This window comes from Notamacropus eugenii, chromosome 2 (genome assembly GCF_028372415.1).
Source record: "Notamacropus eugenii isolate mMacEug1 chromosome 2, mMacEug1.pri_v2, whole genome shotgun sequence".
Lineage (NCBI taxonomy): Eukaryota > Metazoa > Chordata > Mammalia > Diprotodontia > Macropodidae > Notamacropus > Notamacropus eugenii.
In genome coordinates this window covers 24,586,574-24,601,308 of record NC_092873.1, presented here as the reverse complement: position 1 = coordinate 24,601,308, position 14,735 = coordinate 24,586,574, and the positions used below count along the sequence as shown (strand labels likewise).

At 50.9% G+C, this 14,735-nt stretch overlaps 1 protein-coding gene across 7 annotated transcripts in view; it reads right to left on the bottom strand.

The window, feature by feature from the left end:
• Positions 1 to 14,735, bottom strand: part of OSBPL5 (oxysterol binding protein like 5) — a 107,086-nt gene that overhangs the window by 40,106 nt on the left and 52,245 nt on the right. The window contains exon 1 of one of the 7 annotated variants that reach the window (XM_072639450.1): positions 6,086 to 6,247. The exons of 2 other annotated variants lie outside the window; for them this stretch is intronic. In XM_072639450.1, coding sequence (XP_072495551.1) covers positions 6,086 to 6,148 — 63 coding nt within the window. In that variant the 5' untranslated portion in view covers positions 6,149 to 6,247. Of the gene's footprint in view, positions 1 to 3,269; positions 3,860 to 4,588; positions 5,233 to 5,331; positions 5,356 to 6,085; positions 6,248 to 14,735 lie in introns of those variants that run through there. 4 more of the 7 variants (XM_072639449.1, XM_072639456.1, XM_072639452.1 and 1 more) reach the window with 4 other exon arrangements.

Below are 14,735 nucleotides of genomic sequence, written 5' to 3'. Positions count from 1 at the left end.
AGGGCACGCCATGCTGAGCAATCCTGTGCCAGTGTCTCCCATGTTGCACAATCAGTTCCAAAGTTCTGGAGAGAGACCTTGAGGGTGTCCTTGTATCATTTCTTCTGGCCACTATGTGATCACCTGCCCCATGTAAGTTCTCCATAAAATAGTCTTTTTGGCAAGCATACATTTCTCATTCGGACAACGTGGCCAGCCCACCCGAGTTGCACTCCCTGAAGCACAGTTTGAATACTTGGCAATGCAGCTCGAGCAAGGACTTCAGTGTCTGGTACCTTATCCTGCCAGGTGATCCTCAGAATCTTCCTAAGACAGTTCAACTGGAAGTGATTCAGTTTCCTGGCATGGCCCTGGTAGACTGTCCATGTTTCACAGGCATACAACAATGAGGTTAGCACAACAGCCCTGTAGACTTTCAGTTTAGTAGTCAGTCTAATACCTCTTCTCTCCCAAACTTTTCTTCAGAGCCTTCCAAACACTGAGCTAGCTCTGGCAATGCGTGCATCAACCTCATTGTCAATGTGTACATCCCTGGAAAGTACACTACCAAGGTAAGTGAGTTTATCCACAGCCTTCAAAACTTCTCCATTTGTTGTAATTGATGGTTCCATGTCTGGGTGGTATGGTGGTGGCTGATGGAGCACCTGGTTTTCTTGGTGTTAATTATTAGGCCAAAATTAGCACAGGCTGCAGAGAATTGATCCATACTTTGTTGCATCTCAGCTTCAGAGGCTGCATTGAGTGCACAATCATCTGCAAACAGAAAATCATGCACCAACACTCCCTCCACTTTGGTCTTGGCTTACAAGCCTTTTGAAATTGAGGAACTTACCATCAGTATGGTAGTTGACCTTGATGCCATGTTCATCCTCATTGAAAGCATTTGTCCACGTGGCTGAAAACATCATGCTAAAAAGCATGGAATGTGGAAGTCATGAAATTGATGTACAATATTGATGAACTTCTCTGTGCAACCAAATTTTGACATGATTTTCCATAAGGCCTCACAACTAACAGTGTCAAAGGCCTTGTTCAGATCTACAAACATTGTGTACAGACCTCTGTTCTGCTCCTGGCATTTCTCCTGGAGTTGTCAGGCAGCAAACACCATATCGACTGTTCCTCAGTCCTTTCTGAAGCCACACTGGCTCCCAGGTACATGACCATCTTCCAGGTGAAGGATCAGCCTATTAAGGAGGACTCTAGCAAGAATTTTGCCAGCAATCCCTAAGAGAGAGATTCCTCTGTGATTGTCACAGGACAATCTTTTCCCTTTACCCTTATAGAGATGGACAATGGAGGCATCCTTGAACTTCTGGAGGATAACCTCCTCTTGCCATATAACCTGGAAAATTTCAGTCATCTTTTGTATGAGCAATGGTCCCCCTACCTTGTAAATCTCAGCTGGAATAAAATCAGCACCAGATGCTTTGCCACATGAAAGGAGTCTAATGGCCCTCAAAACCTCTTCTTTAGTTGGAAGTTCAGCTAAGGAGGGATTGACTTCCACCTGAGGTAAATGGTCAATGGCCTCAGCATTGATTGATGATGGTCTGTTGAGAACACTAAGGAAGTGTTCAGACCCTCTCTCTAGGACCATGTCCTTACCACTAATCAATGTGGCTCCATCAGCACTGAGCAGTTGTGATGCACCATAGGTTTTTGGTCCATAAATAGCTTTCAGGGAATCATAAAAGCACTTTGGATTGTTACTTTTAGCATAAAACTGAGTTTTATCTGCCTTCTTATTGAGCCAGGAATCCTGCATCTCTCTAAGCTTTGCTTGTACTTTGCTTTTGATGGAATTGAATACTGCTTTCTTAGAGGGGGATGAACTATCCTGATGGTAAATCCTGTGGAATTCTCATTTTTCATTTAGGAACTTCTGAATTTCCTCATTATTTTCATCAAGCCAGTCTTGGTGTTTGCGAGTGTTCTGACCCAGATGAACAAATACAGTGCTGTACACCAAATCTCTGAAAGCTGCCCACTCCTTTTCTGCTCCACTGCTGCCAACTGTGTGTTGGCTCAACTTTCCCTCCAAGTCAGCAGCAAACTGTTCAAGCTCAGAGGAGAGCTCTAATTTGTTGACATTAATTCTTCTGGTAGTCATTTGGCCTTGGAGGTGGCACTTTTGATGAATGTGAATATTTACCTTGGAAAGGATAAGTCTATGATCAGTCCAGCACTCTGCACCACACATTGCCTTTGTCATTTTCACATCTTGTCTGTCTCTTCTCCTTACAATCACATATCCTATTAGATGCCAGTGTTTGTTGTGAGGGTGCATCCATGAAGTTTAATTGCATTTAGGTAAATGGAAGACACTGTTGGTGATGAGAAGGTCATGTGATGCACAAGTCTTCTGCAGTAAATGACCATTGCTGTTGTTGTTTCCAACTCTATTCCTCCCTAGGACTCTCCCTGCCAAGTCTGGTAGTCTGAGCCTACTCTAGCATTAAAGTCACTCAGAATTATAAGTTTGTCCTCTTTTGGCACATTGATGACAATCTCCAGGTCTTCAGGTCTTCATAACATTTTTCTTTGACTTCATCAAGGTTTGTCATGGTAGGAGCATAGGCACGGATGATGTCACATCTTGGAGCCACAGGTGAGAGTTAGGTGGAACAGGTGGACACCAAAGGTGGAAGAGCCCTGAAAAGGGCTTGGCAGCCATCACACCAAAGGTACTGGTACTGGTCCTCCCTGAATACATCGTACACCCCAGAAGAGAAGATAAAAGCCAGAGAAGAGCCCTCACTGGACAGACACATCCACAGAGAAGGTGAGCTCTGGGACCTGGCCCACTAGGCTTCTTCCTGTGTGTGTTGGCTCAGTTTCAGGTTCGTGTCTCCACAAAAATGTTAAGAGGGAAAGGCTGGACATACTTTAGCTGCCTTTTGAAAAGATGCAGAGAATCTAAATATGGAGAGAGTAGCTCACGGCCAACTCACAGGCCCCCTCCCTCCAGCTCCATGTGCCTCAAAGGTGACTGCTCACCTAATGCCCCTTCTGCTTCTCCCAGTCACCCAGGTCTCCTCCCCTGCCCTCCCTCCTCAGACTTCTCTTTCTATTCTGTAGATTGCATCACAACCAACAATCAATCAAGAAACAATGATTAACTGCCTACTATGTACCAGGCACTGGATCTCCCATCCACCTCTGCCTTACCCACCATCCCCATGTGAATCCAGGGCTCCCTGCCTCAGTGTCCCCTCTTGCTAGGTTGGTCTGAACTAGTGGACTCATCTTCCTTAATGCCTTTTCACCTTTAGTTTGCTCACTCCATGGAGCTCCTTCTAGAGTTCTTCCAGCTCTGCTGTCTGGCTTTCTAAGACCCCCACTAACAGGGCCCTTCTATCAGTCCAAGCCTGTCAATCCCCTTTTCTTTGAGTCATCCCAGGAAGACATGCTTGATGCCACACTCAGGCCTGGAGATATGGAGAGGAAAAACCAGATGATGTGTGTCCTTGACCTAGGATATGTCCACAGATCAAGGGAGGCAGGGATGGCTGAGGACAGTGCCAGCCTCGAGAGACTTTTGGGATAGACACTTCTATCTCCTTCTTCCAGCCCATTTCTGCTAGGCCAGTCAGTGCCCTGCATCCACCATGCTCCGGGGTGACATTTTGTCTTGACTCCAGGGGCTTCTCCACTTATTAAACTCTTGTTTTTCTGTTTTCTCCAAATCCCACCAACCCTTCAAGATCAGCTACAAACCACCCTCCCCTCCATGAAGCAGCCCACATATCAGCAGGATGGAATTCTTCTCAATCTCCCCCAGGCTAGGCAAGTCAAAGGTGGGGTGGGTGGGTGGTCCCAAGCAGAGGCTCAGCAAGGCCTAGGAGGTGATCAACCAGTGTACCTCAACCCAGATTGATTCTGGGAGTGGCTAAACCAATGTGGGAAACCATGACCTAAGCCAAGGTAGGGTATGACATCAGCAGGGTGTCAGTGGACAAGAGGTACCTTAGCCTTATTCCAGGTAGCCCCAGATGGTGGAATGAAGCCCACATTAGAGAAGCTCCCCAATTGGTGGAATAGGCTTACAATCCTGGCAAGTCTGACAGTCTTCAAGCAGAAGCTCTGTACTGCAGAGGAGACTTAAATTCAGGGAGACATTGGTAGGATTAGATGTTAAATACCAACTATGTGCAACACAGTGTGCTCTACACTAAAGGAGAAGCCAATACAAAGAAAGCAAAGTTGCTGTCCTTGAAGTGCTTATAGAGGTCTAGAGGGAAAGACAGGGAAGGATGGATTAAAACACTGAGCGAGGGCCTCTGACCTGATCTGTACCTTCAGAGGACTAACAGAAGCCAAGGGCCTGGGCAGGGCTGAGAAGATAATATCCCCTGGCCAGCATCATATATCAGCCTGAGAAGGAAGTCACATAGGCCACCATCCTGGGTCTCATGCCCTGCAGAGTTCTCCCTAGCACAGATTGAGGGAGGAGCTACCCTCATGGGCTAAGAGTAGTTAGAGCCATCCTCCCAAAGAAAGCATAGAGTACTGAGTGGTTCTGCCTCACCAGACTGGAAGAGCCTGGGGTTTGGATGATGAGGTTTTCTCTAGTTCTAGCACTCACCCCTCAGAGCCTTGTGTGGCCCCATGTGATGAAGAAGTCATTGTCCGGAATGCCTGTTTGCCCTTCAAGGACCTCTTCTAGGGGTGGAAAATGGTGATGGACATGGAAGCTTGCCAAATATCTGAGGGACTGGCATGTGGAAGAGGGCTTAGCAAAGGGGTTGTACTGTGTGACCCAAGAGGGCAGGACTAGGTGAGAAGGAGGGGGAGGGCATGACCAAGAGTGAACTGGGCTTGCCTCAGATGGGCTCATTGGAGGGCTTCTGGCAGAGACTGGGGATCCATTTGTTGGGGAGATCATAGGGGAACCAGCAAGTCCTTGGGGTCCCTTCAGGGTCTTTGACATTTGGAGATGGACTCTCCTTACTGCTTGTGTGGTTAATATGATCGAGGGCTGATGGGTCCAGACCCATTCACATGTTGAAGGGTGACCCTGTGTATGGCAGGAGAGCCAAAGCGGGCAGTGACTGGTTCATGTCAGGGTCCTAGGCTTGCCAAGTCTCGTTCCAGGTCTGTGCACTTGCCCTACAAGCGCTTAAACATGGAGTCGGGTGAGGAGTCTCTTGGCTCTCCATTTAACACTGAGGAAGAGGAGGTGGCTCTGGATTCTTGAGGCACTAACCAGGCTCTGGGGGCCACCCTTGCTTCCTACCCTTTGTGACATTATCCCCTCCACTGTTGAGCAAGCTCCTTTGTTATCAGTTGCTTTGTGACACTCTGGTCTCCCATGCTCTCTCCTCTTACCTGGGACTGCAGCCCAGCAGCTGGGAAAGGACTGTGTAGAAGGATTCTCTTCTGAAACATATGTGGTTAGAATTCACTCCTCTGTCACAGAGGGAGGCAAGGACAGAGAGGATGCCTGCTCTGAGGCAGCTGCCTGGGCTCTGTCTGACAGGTGACACTGTCTGCTCTGAAGGAGGGCTGGATGGGGAGGCTGGACAGCTCCCTGGCTTTGAGTTGGGGCAGACCAGGGAATATCTGGTTAGAAGTGTTAAGAAATCCCAGAACATGGAGCAGAATCAAATGTAAGTACCAAGTACTTTCCCAAATCAGAGAATATTGGGGAATTTCCCACCTGAGGACACTGCCTTCCCACTGCACACAATGGAGAGGGAACTCTCACTTTCAGCAGTCTGAAATCTGTTTTGAGAAATGGGAGGGGTCCCTGTAAGGAACCCAAGGAAGTGACAAGTAGGACCAGCCCTGGATATGGGGTCAAAGTTTGTGGGTCCAAATACTGGCTCAGCTACTTTTTAACTTTATGGCCCCCATGAACTGTATTCATTCCCATCACGGCATGACTCCTTCTCTAGTGCCTTGCATGGAGAAGGTTCTTAAATACTTTAGAGAGGAGTGTAGAGAAGGATAAAGGTATGGAAAAAGGAAGGGAGAGAGATGGGGAGGGAGAAAGGAAGGGAGAAGGACAGGGAGGGAAGAAGGAAGAAAAGAAGAAAGGAAAGGAAAAAGGGAGGGCCATTATGGCAAGAACTAAGCATACCAGCAGCCCAGTCTGGATGCAGAAGTGACTGAAGCTGGCTAACAGAGGCTTGTTTCTGGTCATAGACAAGGCAGCATTTGACTTATGATGACTTTCCTCAAAGTTGGGGGCTGGGCCCTTTTGGCCCCCTCTGGTTGCCCCTTGATCATATTTCGTCCAGGTCCCATCTCTCTTTCTCCAACTCTGGGCCAATCCAAAGGGAAAAGGGTATCTGAGGTCATAATGGAGAGTCCCAGAGACAGGGCTACCCCCTTGGGGCTTGTGGTTCAGAGGGGCTGAGGCTAAGCAAGGAAACCTGGGATCTAGTTCTGGCTGTGTCAGTGACAGTCTTGGGCAGGTGACCCTTTCCCTCTGGTTTTGCTTTCCCTTTGGATTGAGAAGATAGCCTCCCAGAGCCCTTACATCCCGGCTATCCTGTGGTCCTAAGAGGTAAGGGCGATGCCTTAGAGATGAGCCCGGAGGAAGCTCAGACAGGCTGAGAAGTCAGTTATGGGGAGGCCTGGGGCAGAACGATGCCCTGAGGATTGGGGTGTGAGGAAGGAGTAGGGCCAAAGGCTCAGAGACAGCTGAGGAGGGTGGGAGGTGGGCAGGACAGGAGGGGAGGGAAGGGGAGACGTGTTCGAGGCCGGGGACAGACTTGGGGGAATCGTGAAATCAAGGTGGGAAATGGAAGAACAAATCAGACCCAGATAGTGAAAGGAGTGTGTGTGTGTGTGTGTGTGTGTGTGTGTGTGTGTGTGTGTGTGTGTGTGTGTGTGTGTGTGATGCCCACCTCAGAAGTCCGGGGAATTTCCAATTCAAGTCCTCTATTAAAATGCAAACTCTCTGATGACCCCATAACAGGTGAAAGGGTTCTTCTGGCCCTTATTGGCCACTCACTGGGCGTGGGGATGAGTCCTTCAGACACTTTGCCTTTGGGGCTATGAAAAGGAGTGAGGAAGACCCCAAAGTGCAGGTGAAGCAGGAGCCAGGGCTGAGAAGCTACCCATCGTGGACTTGGTCCCAAGCAGAGATCTGCCACAGATCTTCCCAATCTATGGGCCTATAGAGACTGGTCAGCTCCACCATCCCCACTGAGGAGTGCTGTGGCCAGTGAAGGGGAGCCCACCAGTCCCTTGGGCTGCCCATTTCTCTGGTCAGGCCCTGGCGCTTGTGGTCCAAGTCTCTTCCCTGACCCCTCGGCACAGCTCGGAGCTCTCGCACCTGGGCTCAAGGGGACTCAGCTTTATCATCCATCACCTTTTCTTCTGGCCTTGTGAGATAGGCCCTCAGGAGATGAGCCAAAGGTCTGTAGCCCTTTGGGCTGGGCTGCCTCCTTACCCTTTCTGAGCCCCAGCATGCTCTTCTCTAAGACACTGGATGTTTCTATGGGGCTCATGACTTACAAGATGCTCCCCTCACTTCAACTGTGAGGTCCTGAGTACAGTTAATATTCTTACTTATCTTCTTTGCAGATGAGGAAGTGGAGTCCCAGAGAGTCTGAAGTGACCAGCTTAGGGTCATCTAGGGTGACCCAAGTCTTTGTGTGACTCTGGACAAGTCACTTCACCCTGTTGGCCTCAGTTTTCTCATATGTAAAATGAGTTGGACAGGGAAATGGCAAACCACTCTAGGATCTCTGCCAAGAAAACCCCAAATGGATCATGGAGAGTCAGAAATGACATTTACATATGTTACACAAGTATATGTACGGAGAGAGAATGAGAGAGGAGAGGAGAGAGACAGAGAGCCTATGGAAAGGGATGGCTAATACAATGACAGGATTAAAACTATACATTTGCTGAGCTCTTGGCCCCCATGTACTGTGTGTACCCTTCCTGACGTGTGTCTCACTCAGTTCTCAGGCTCAGGCCTTCCCCTCACTGTTCTGGCCATGCTGGTGCTCTCCCCAGCTGGCCACCCTTCCTCCAGTCCAACAACTCTGAGGGCCCTGAACCCAGGGATTTAAGCTGCTCTGGGCCTGATGCCAGAAGCAGAGAAAGTATGAAGGGGAGGAAGAAGGGAGCAGAAGGCCCATGACTCTTAGGGGTGGAGGAGAAGAGAGAGTTTTCCTGGAATCTGAGTTTCCTGGCGCTAGATGGACCCGAGAGATCACTTTCCATTCTCTCAGGATGCAGGCAGATACAGTCCAGCTGTTTCCTGAAAAAGTTCCCTGGGCCAGCCAGATTCCCTCCTTTCTTCCCTGCCCAGGTTCTAGAATGTTCTGGTCCTTTTTCCCCAATGTCTGTCCCTGTGCTCCTGTGGCACTCAGGGAGCTGGGCAGGACTGGGTCCACCCCAGGAAGATTCAGACTGGCCAGAGCCTGCCCTGAGATCCCTGACCCCTCACCCCCTTAGCAGCTCAGGGAGGCCCCCAAGAGCCACCTTGTTGAGTCTCCAGACCCAAGAGAGATGCCCAGAACAGGGATACCATTTGAGTCTGAGGGCTACTGATGCACAGTAGATAGACAGGGGTTAAGTGACTCGTCACACAGGGAGTATCTGTGGTTAGATTTGACCCCAGCCTGATGCTCTGTGACTCCTCCTAGCTACTTCTGATTTTCCTGCTGATTTGTCCAGACCCTGCCGCCTACTCCCCTCCCAACCCCCCTAGGTTTAGAGACAAATCATTCCTCCCTTTGCATTTGAAAGGCTGATTTTTTGAACCCAGGTCAGGCTTTACATTTCTTGTGATAAATTTCCTCTTACACTATTCAACCCGGGGGAGGGGGGAGGAAGGGGGAAGGGGGGGAGCCCTGTCCAGGTCTCGGAATCCTGACTCGAAGTCTGAGTTAGCTTCCCCCACCTCTGCCCAGCTTTCCCTTGTTTTCAAATTTGTTCAGCTTGAGCCTGGTGCTTTTATCCAAGCCATTCATCTAAAAAGGATTAAACAACCCAAGGACAAGGACTGAGCTGAAATCTGCCATAGGCTCATTTATTCCTTGCTTTCTACGCGTAGAGCCTTGGAGGAGGTACAAAAGCTGCCTGGTGGGAGAGCAGATGCTAATCAATCAATTAACCAATACAATCATGGTGTCCTAGAAAAATGTCTTGAGTTACAAAGTGCTATGTGAGATTTGAGGGGTGCAGGGGGTGGTGTTTGAGCTCTGTTGAGGGTGGCAGTCCACAAGCTAAGGGGGGAGCAAAGGTTTGGAGGTGGGAGTGCTGGTGTTTGCTTGACTCAGAGTGCATGGAGGGGAGGAAGGAGAGACAGGCCACGCATATTTGCGCTTCAAGATTGAATGAAAAGCCTGCCACGTTCTGCTGGGGGCAGATCTCATGTGCATGTCTCTGAGTGGGTGAGTCAGGTGTCCCCATTCAGACTGTGAGCTGTCTTTTCTGTCCCTCTCCATCACTAGTGGCTCTACCCCCACATCTCTCCTCTCTCTCCATGTATGAGGTCACTGCCCTAGCTCAGGCACACATCACCTGTCCCCTACACCAGGGCAGTGGCTGCCTCATTGGCTTCCCTTCCCTCTACTCCATCTAATAGACAGGTGGCTCCCTTCATTTCTTGGTCCCAAACTCATTAGTCAATCAATCAATGAACGTCAGGTGCCTACTATGTGCCAGGCACTCTGCTAGATGCCGGGGATACAAATAGAAAAAAAGATAGTTCCTGCCTGCCAGGAGTTTCCAGTTGAGTGGAGGAGGAAGCTGCAGAGGGCCGTGAGGGCGGGTGCGGTGCCCCAGAGCAGTGCAGCCTGGGAGAAGTGAGAGGTGCAGGCGGGGCTCTCTCCTTCAGCTGAGGTTTGGGAGTGATGAAGCAGAGGGCCCAGGTTTATGGCAGCGACTGACCTCATTTGATCCTATAATCCTCCACAAAGGCCACAGGTGTTGTCCCCACTTTACAGATGTGGGAACTTGAGGGGTTAAGTGGCTTGGCTAGGGTTACTCAGTCATTATGTGCCTGAAGCATCCCTTAGCCCAGTGCTGGACCCAGAGTAGGTGTTTAGTGAATGTTGATGGCCTGTCTGGCTTCCTAGCAATGACCCCAGTCCCCTCTCACTTGGTAACTGGGCTCAGCCTTGGCACATGCCCTTGGGCAAGCACGTGTATCTGCCTGGGCATTCTTGCTCCCATTTATAAGGTTGGGACAAGGACAAGTTGCTGAGGGGCCTGTAAGTAGTGGGAGTGAGGGTGGGCTCCATAAAAGCCCACCACAGAATGAGAAACGTGGATGAGAAGGGACCAAAGGGGTTGGCTCAAGATGCCAAGATTTTGTGAACAGGATCCAGTATCTCTCTCTGGCAGTGGTCCTGAGACACCCCACATCCTGGAAGTGTTCAGCAAGACTAATGAAAGAAAATAGGAAAAATGGATGTGCTGGTTGGGGTGGGGGGAGGGAAGAAAGGAAGAGAAAAGCCCTGCCCACAAGCCTTTGGCTGGGTAAGTCCCATCAGGCTCCATCCCCCAATGCCACCTTGGACCCAAGCCAGGAGAATGGGACCACACACCATGTGGAAAGAGCAGCACATGTCTCTACTGAATCTCAGACAAGAGGAAGACACCCAGTCTCTGCTGAAGACCTCCCATGATGGGGGAACTCACTGCCTCTGAGATAGCCCATCCCACTTTGTGGAGAGTTCTCTTGTTAGGAAGTTCTTGTATTGAGCCAAAATAAGCTTTTCCAATATCTTTCCATTGCTCTGGGGCCAAGGAGAATGAGCCCAAGCAGGGAGTCATGCAGCAGTAGTAAGCAGAGCTGGAATTAGAACCCAGGTGTCCTGGGTCCAGGCCTTTGTGCCACGCTGCCCAAGACTTTTCCATCCTGGATGGCATCTGGTCCTCCTACCACCTGAAGCAACAATCCCCCTGTTTACTTGCTGAGAGGACCAATCCTAATCAGCGAATGCTTCTCCCAGAAATAAGCAGAGCAGACACCAAGGGGGAGGCCAAGACCCCCTGGAGAGATGCTGTATCCTAAAGGAGACATGACCGTCCCAGGTCAAACCAGGACTAGCATTCTCAGCTTGCAAAATTCTGTCCCTTCCTTTGGGTATCACAAGGAACCAAAGCTTGGAGGTTGCTTGGCTGGGTAGGCAGGTGAGCAGCTACTGTGAAAGCTGCTGCCAGAGGCTCCCATGGCCCCTCCCACCTAGGATGGATCTTGGTTTCCTTTTCTGTGATACCATAGTTTGAAGAGAGGAAAGGACTTTTCAAACTAGTACATGGCAGAGACTGAATTAGAACCCAAGACCTCTGGTGTCTAAATATAGAGCTCTTTCCTCAGTACCACAGTCATTAGCAGAGGTGAGGTAGGAAAGGAATCCATTTCCCAGGTGCCTATGTTCAAGATCCAAGAGCTCGAGAACAAGGCTGCCATTTTTCCAGAGCCTGAGAAGGTCTTGAGCTATATCACGAAGTACTTCCCTCCAAGCCAGAACAATAATACTTTCCCTTGTCCCTAGCCCCAGGGCATGTTACAAAGATTAATCAAGGCTTGTGAGAAGACACATAGGGTGCTAATATGTTATTAACTATTTTTATGCCTGAGACCTATCATTGTAACAAAGGAGAACATATGGGAAACAAAAAATCTAACACTACCCCTCTCCACCAGCAGACCAGTCTGTGAACTGGGAGGCTGGACATCAGCCAAGAAATCTGGCCCTGGTCTGGAATGAGTAGCTCCTTCCCCCATATCCTTGATATGGTGGTCATGTTGGGCAACTCTTCTAGGAAAGATACAAGGAAACCATTGGGAGCCATGAAGAGTCACTACAGGGGTCCTCAGAGTCACACATTTGTAGGGGCAAGAGATACTTGGAAACTATCTAGTCTATCTGTCTCAAATAGGGAAACTTAGGCCCAGAGAGGCAGATATTCACCCAGCCTCACCGTGAGTGGGCCAGTGATAGAGCCAAGATTGGAATCCAGGCCTTCTGACTCCACTGCAGAGGAGGCAGAGCGTCATCCCCGCTGCCCAATGTGACTGTTGTCTGGTGGTCCTCCTTGGGGAGAAGGCCCAGTACACACAAGCCCCCAGACCTCCTGCCCTTCCCAGGGTCCATCTAATGTGCTCACAGGAACACTGGAATGGGGTGGAGCTTGCTTAGTCCTAGTTAGTCAGGCACACCTGCCTCCACACAGCCTCCCAGACTGGGCCAGCTCACCACAGTTTTGCCCTTCTCAGTCCTGGGATGCTTTTCTCAAGCCCAGCTGGGCCTTGTCTCTCCAGGGGAGGAGGGCTATGGGCTGAAGTGCCTGCCAGATTTCTCGCTGGCCCCTGTCCCAAATCATGGGACAGGCATAAGAGGATTGGAGGTGGAGGCTGAGAACCCCAAGAGGACAGTGGCTCCCCTGTGCTGATGTTACTCCCCAAATCCAGCTTCAGCAGCCTCCTGGCAGGCCTGCCCATAGAGTCTGCTGCACCCACCTGACTCTCTGGGGACATGGGCAGAGGCCTGGCTTGGGGGATGGGCTGACTGCCCACAGGATGTGGCTGGGAAGCAGCTGCTGGCGATGGTTTCCAATGTGACGCTACCTTGCACAGCTAACAAAGCTACTAACCAAGATGGGATGTCCTGGGACACTCTCTCCACATTGGCCAAGCAGCCCCCTCCCTTCCTGCTGGGACAGTGCTCCTGCTTCATACCAGTTACCATCTCTTTACCTGCTCCCTCCCTCTCTCTGTCTCGGCCTCTTCTCCCTTTCCCTCGGTTTCTTCTCCCATCTCTTATCTCATCCTCTGTCTTCCCCCCATCTCTCTGGCCCACCATGGTAATGACCAGAGATGACACTGCCAACCAGCACAACAAATGAGAAGATGCCGAGATCACAGACTCCTTCTGGGGTTGGGGAGGAGCAAAGTCAGTCGAGACATCCATAGGGGCCCAGCATGCCTGCCCAGGCTCAGTCTCCCTGCTCACTCTGAAAGTCCATCAGAAGTCAGACCTCTGGGCATGCTCACTCTGGGCATAGATGACTAGACTCTCCTCTACGATGCCATGAGGACTTCTATCTAATGAGCAGATGGCTGTGCCACCAAATGAGGGCATCAGCCACTACACATGTTCTGAGAATTGTGCTAGATCCTGGGGGGTCACCTGACAGGAAGCTCCTCCAGAATACCCCAGCCTCAAGAGGGAAGGAGCCCCCAGTGCCAAGGTTGTCCCTTCCACCCTGCATACCAACATGAAACCTGCCCCTCTGCCACCTCTGTAACTCCTAGGTCTGCTCCTGGCAGCCTCATATGTCCTGCCAAGCAGCAGATGGTGCCAGGTCATCAGCAGGGAATGAGGGGCTGCCAAGTGGGGAGTAGGCTCCTGGTGCTGGCCAAAGTCTTCTTTTGGACCCTGTCTTCTTTTAGAACTGAGCCCGGGACTGGACAGCAGGGGTGAGACTGAGAAAGGGCGGCTGGCTGACGGACTGGTGGAGCTTTCTGGGCTGAGGGGCCCCCTGCCACTTTCCTGAGGACCAACCAGACATGGGATTGTCCCAGGAAGGGAGGAGGGGGCCTGCCCAGGTAGATCCACCAGCTCTGCCTGCAGAGGCCTGACAGGATGACAGCCAAATCTGTGGATGGGTTGGAACATGGGGGAAGCATGAACTCCCCACCTAGCCCTGGGGAGTTTCTCCCAAAACACACCTCAGCAGTGGCCAAACTGCTGATGTTTTCCCGTAATGGCCCATGATTATCACAGCAAATCTCTTCCTTGATACAGAGGCCAAGAGGGGGGGATCAGGATTTGTTCTGTAAGGACCAAAAGGACTCAAGGTTGGGGACCCCAGAGATCACTGAGTGCCGATGCCTGCTTTTTCAGGGAGGGAAACTTGAGACTTGGAGAGGGGCTGACTTTCAGGGCCTTGGACTCTAGTCCTGGAATCCAGTTACTCCACCAGGCTGGCTCCCTCCAAATCCAGCCCAGAGACCCCAGAGAGAGTATCGTGCCTGTGCCCAGGCAGAGCCTGACCCCAACGAGCCAGCTGGTTATCACATGCTTCTTGTCATCAGGTGGGGTGCACAGATGGTTTAGTGTGGGCTTTCCCATTCCTGGAAAGGCTCCAAGAACAGGACCCCTAAGCACCTCCCTCCCCCTGGGGGGTTGATGAGGGACTCTTCCGGCACCTTGGGCTCACTCACTTTGGCTGTAAATCTCAGTGTGACTGGGGCCTCTATCTCTGTTCCTTTCTCAGTGTTTAGAAATAAGATCCTCTGGAAGGAGGGGAAGGAAGCTAGGTAGGGAGGAGCTAGGTTCCAAGCCCAGGCCTCCTCCCCTGTCAGCCCCACCTCGAAGGCCTGCCTCCCTGCTTCTCCTTACTCCAGACCCCTCTGGTCTTCATCCTGGCCCAGCAGCTACTTTCAGGGAGTCAGCTCCTCCACATTAGGGAGCCCTCCCTCTGGAGCAGCTTCTCCCATGACCGCTTAGCCTCATGATTGGGGAGTTTTGCCCAGCATCTGCCCTAAATCTAACCTGACCAACTTCCATCATGGTCCTCCTGGGCCTGCAGATAGACCTCAGCCTGTCTCCTACTTAAAGCCTTTCCAACTGGTTAGGATCTGTTAGAGCTTATTTTTCCCCTGGCCCCTTGGCCACTAAAGAAGGAAACTGTCCTGAAGAACCAAGGTCTACCCAGGGACCTCCCTGACCTTGGGGACCCTTCCAGGAAGGTCTTGTGGCCCCGTTCCATGAGCCCTGAGGAGGATCCCTGCCATGAAGTGAGGGAGA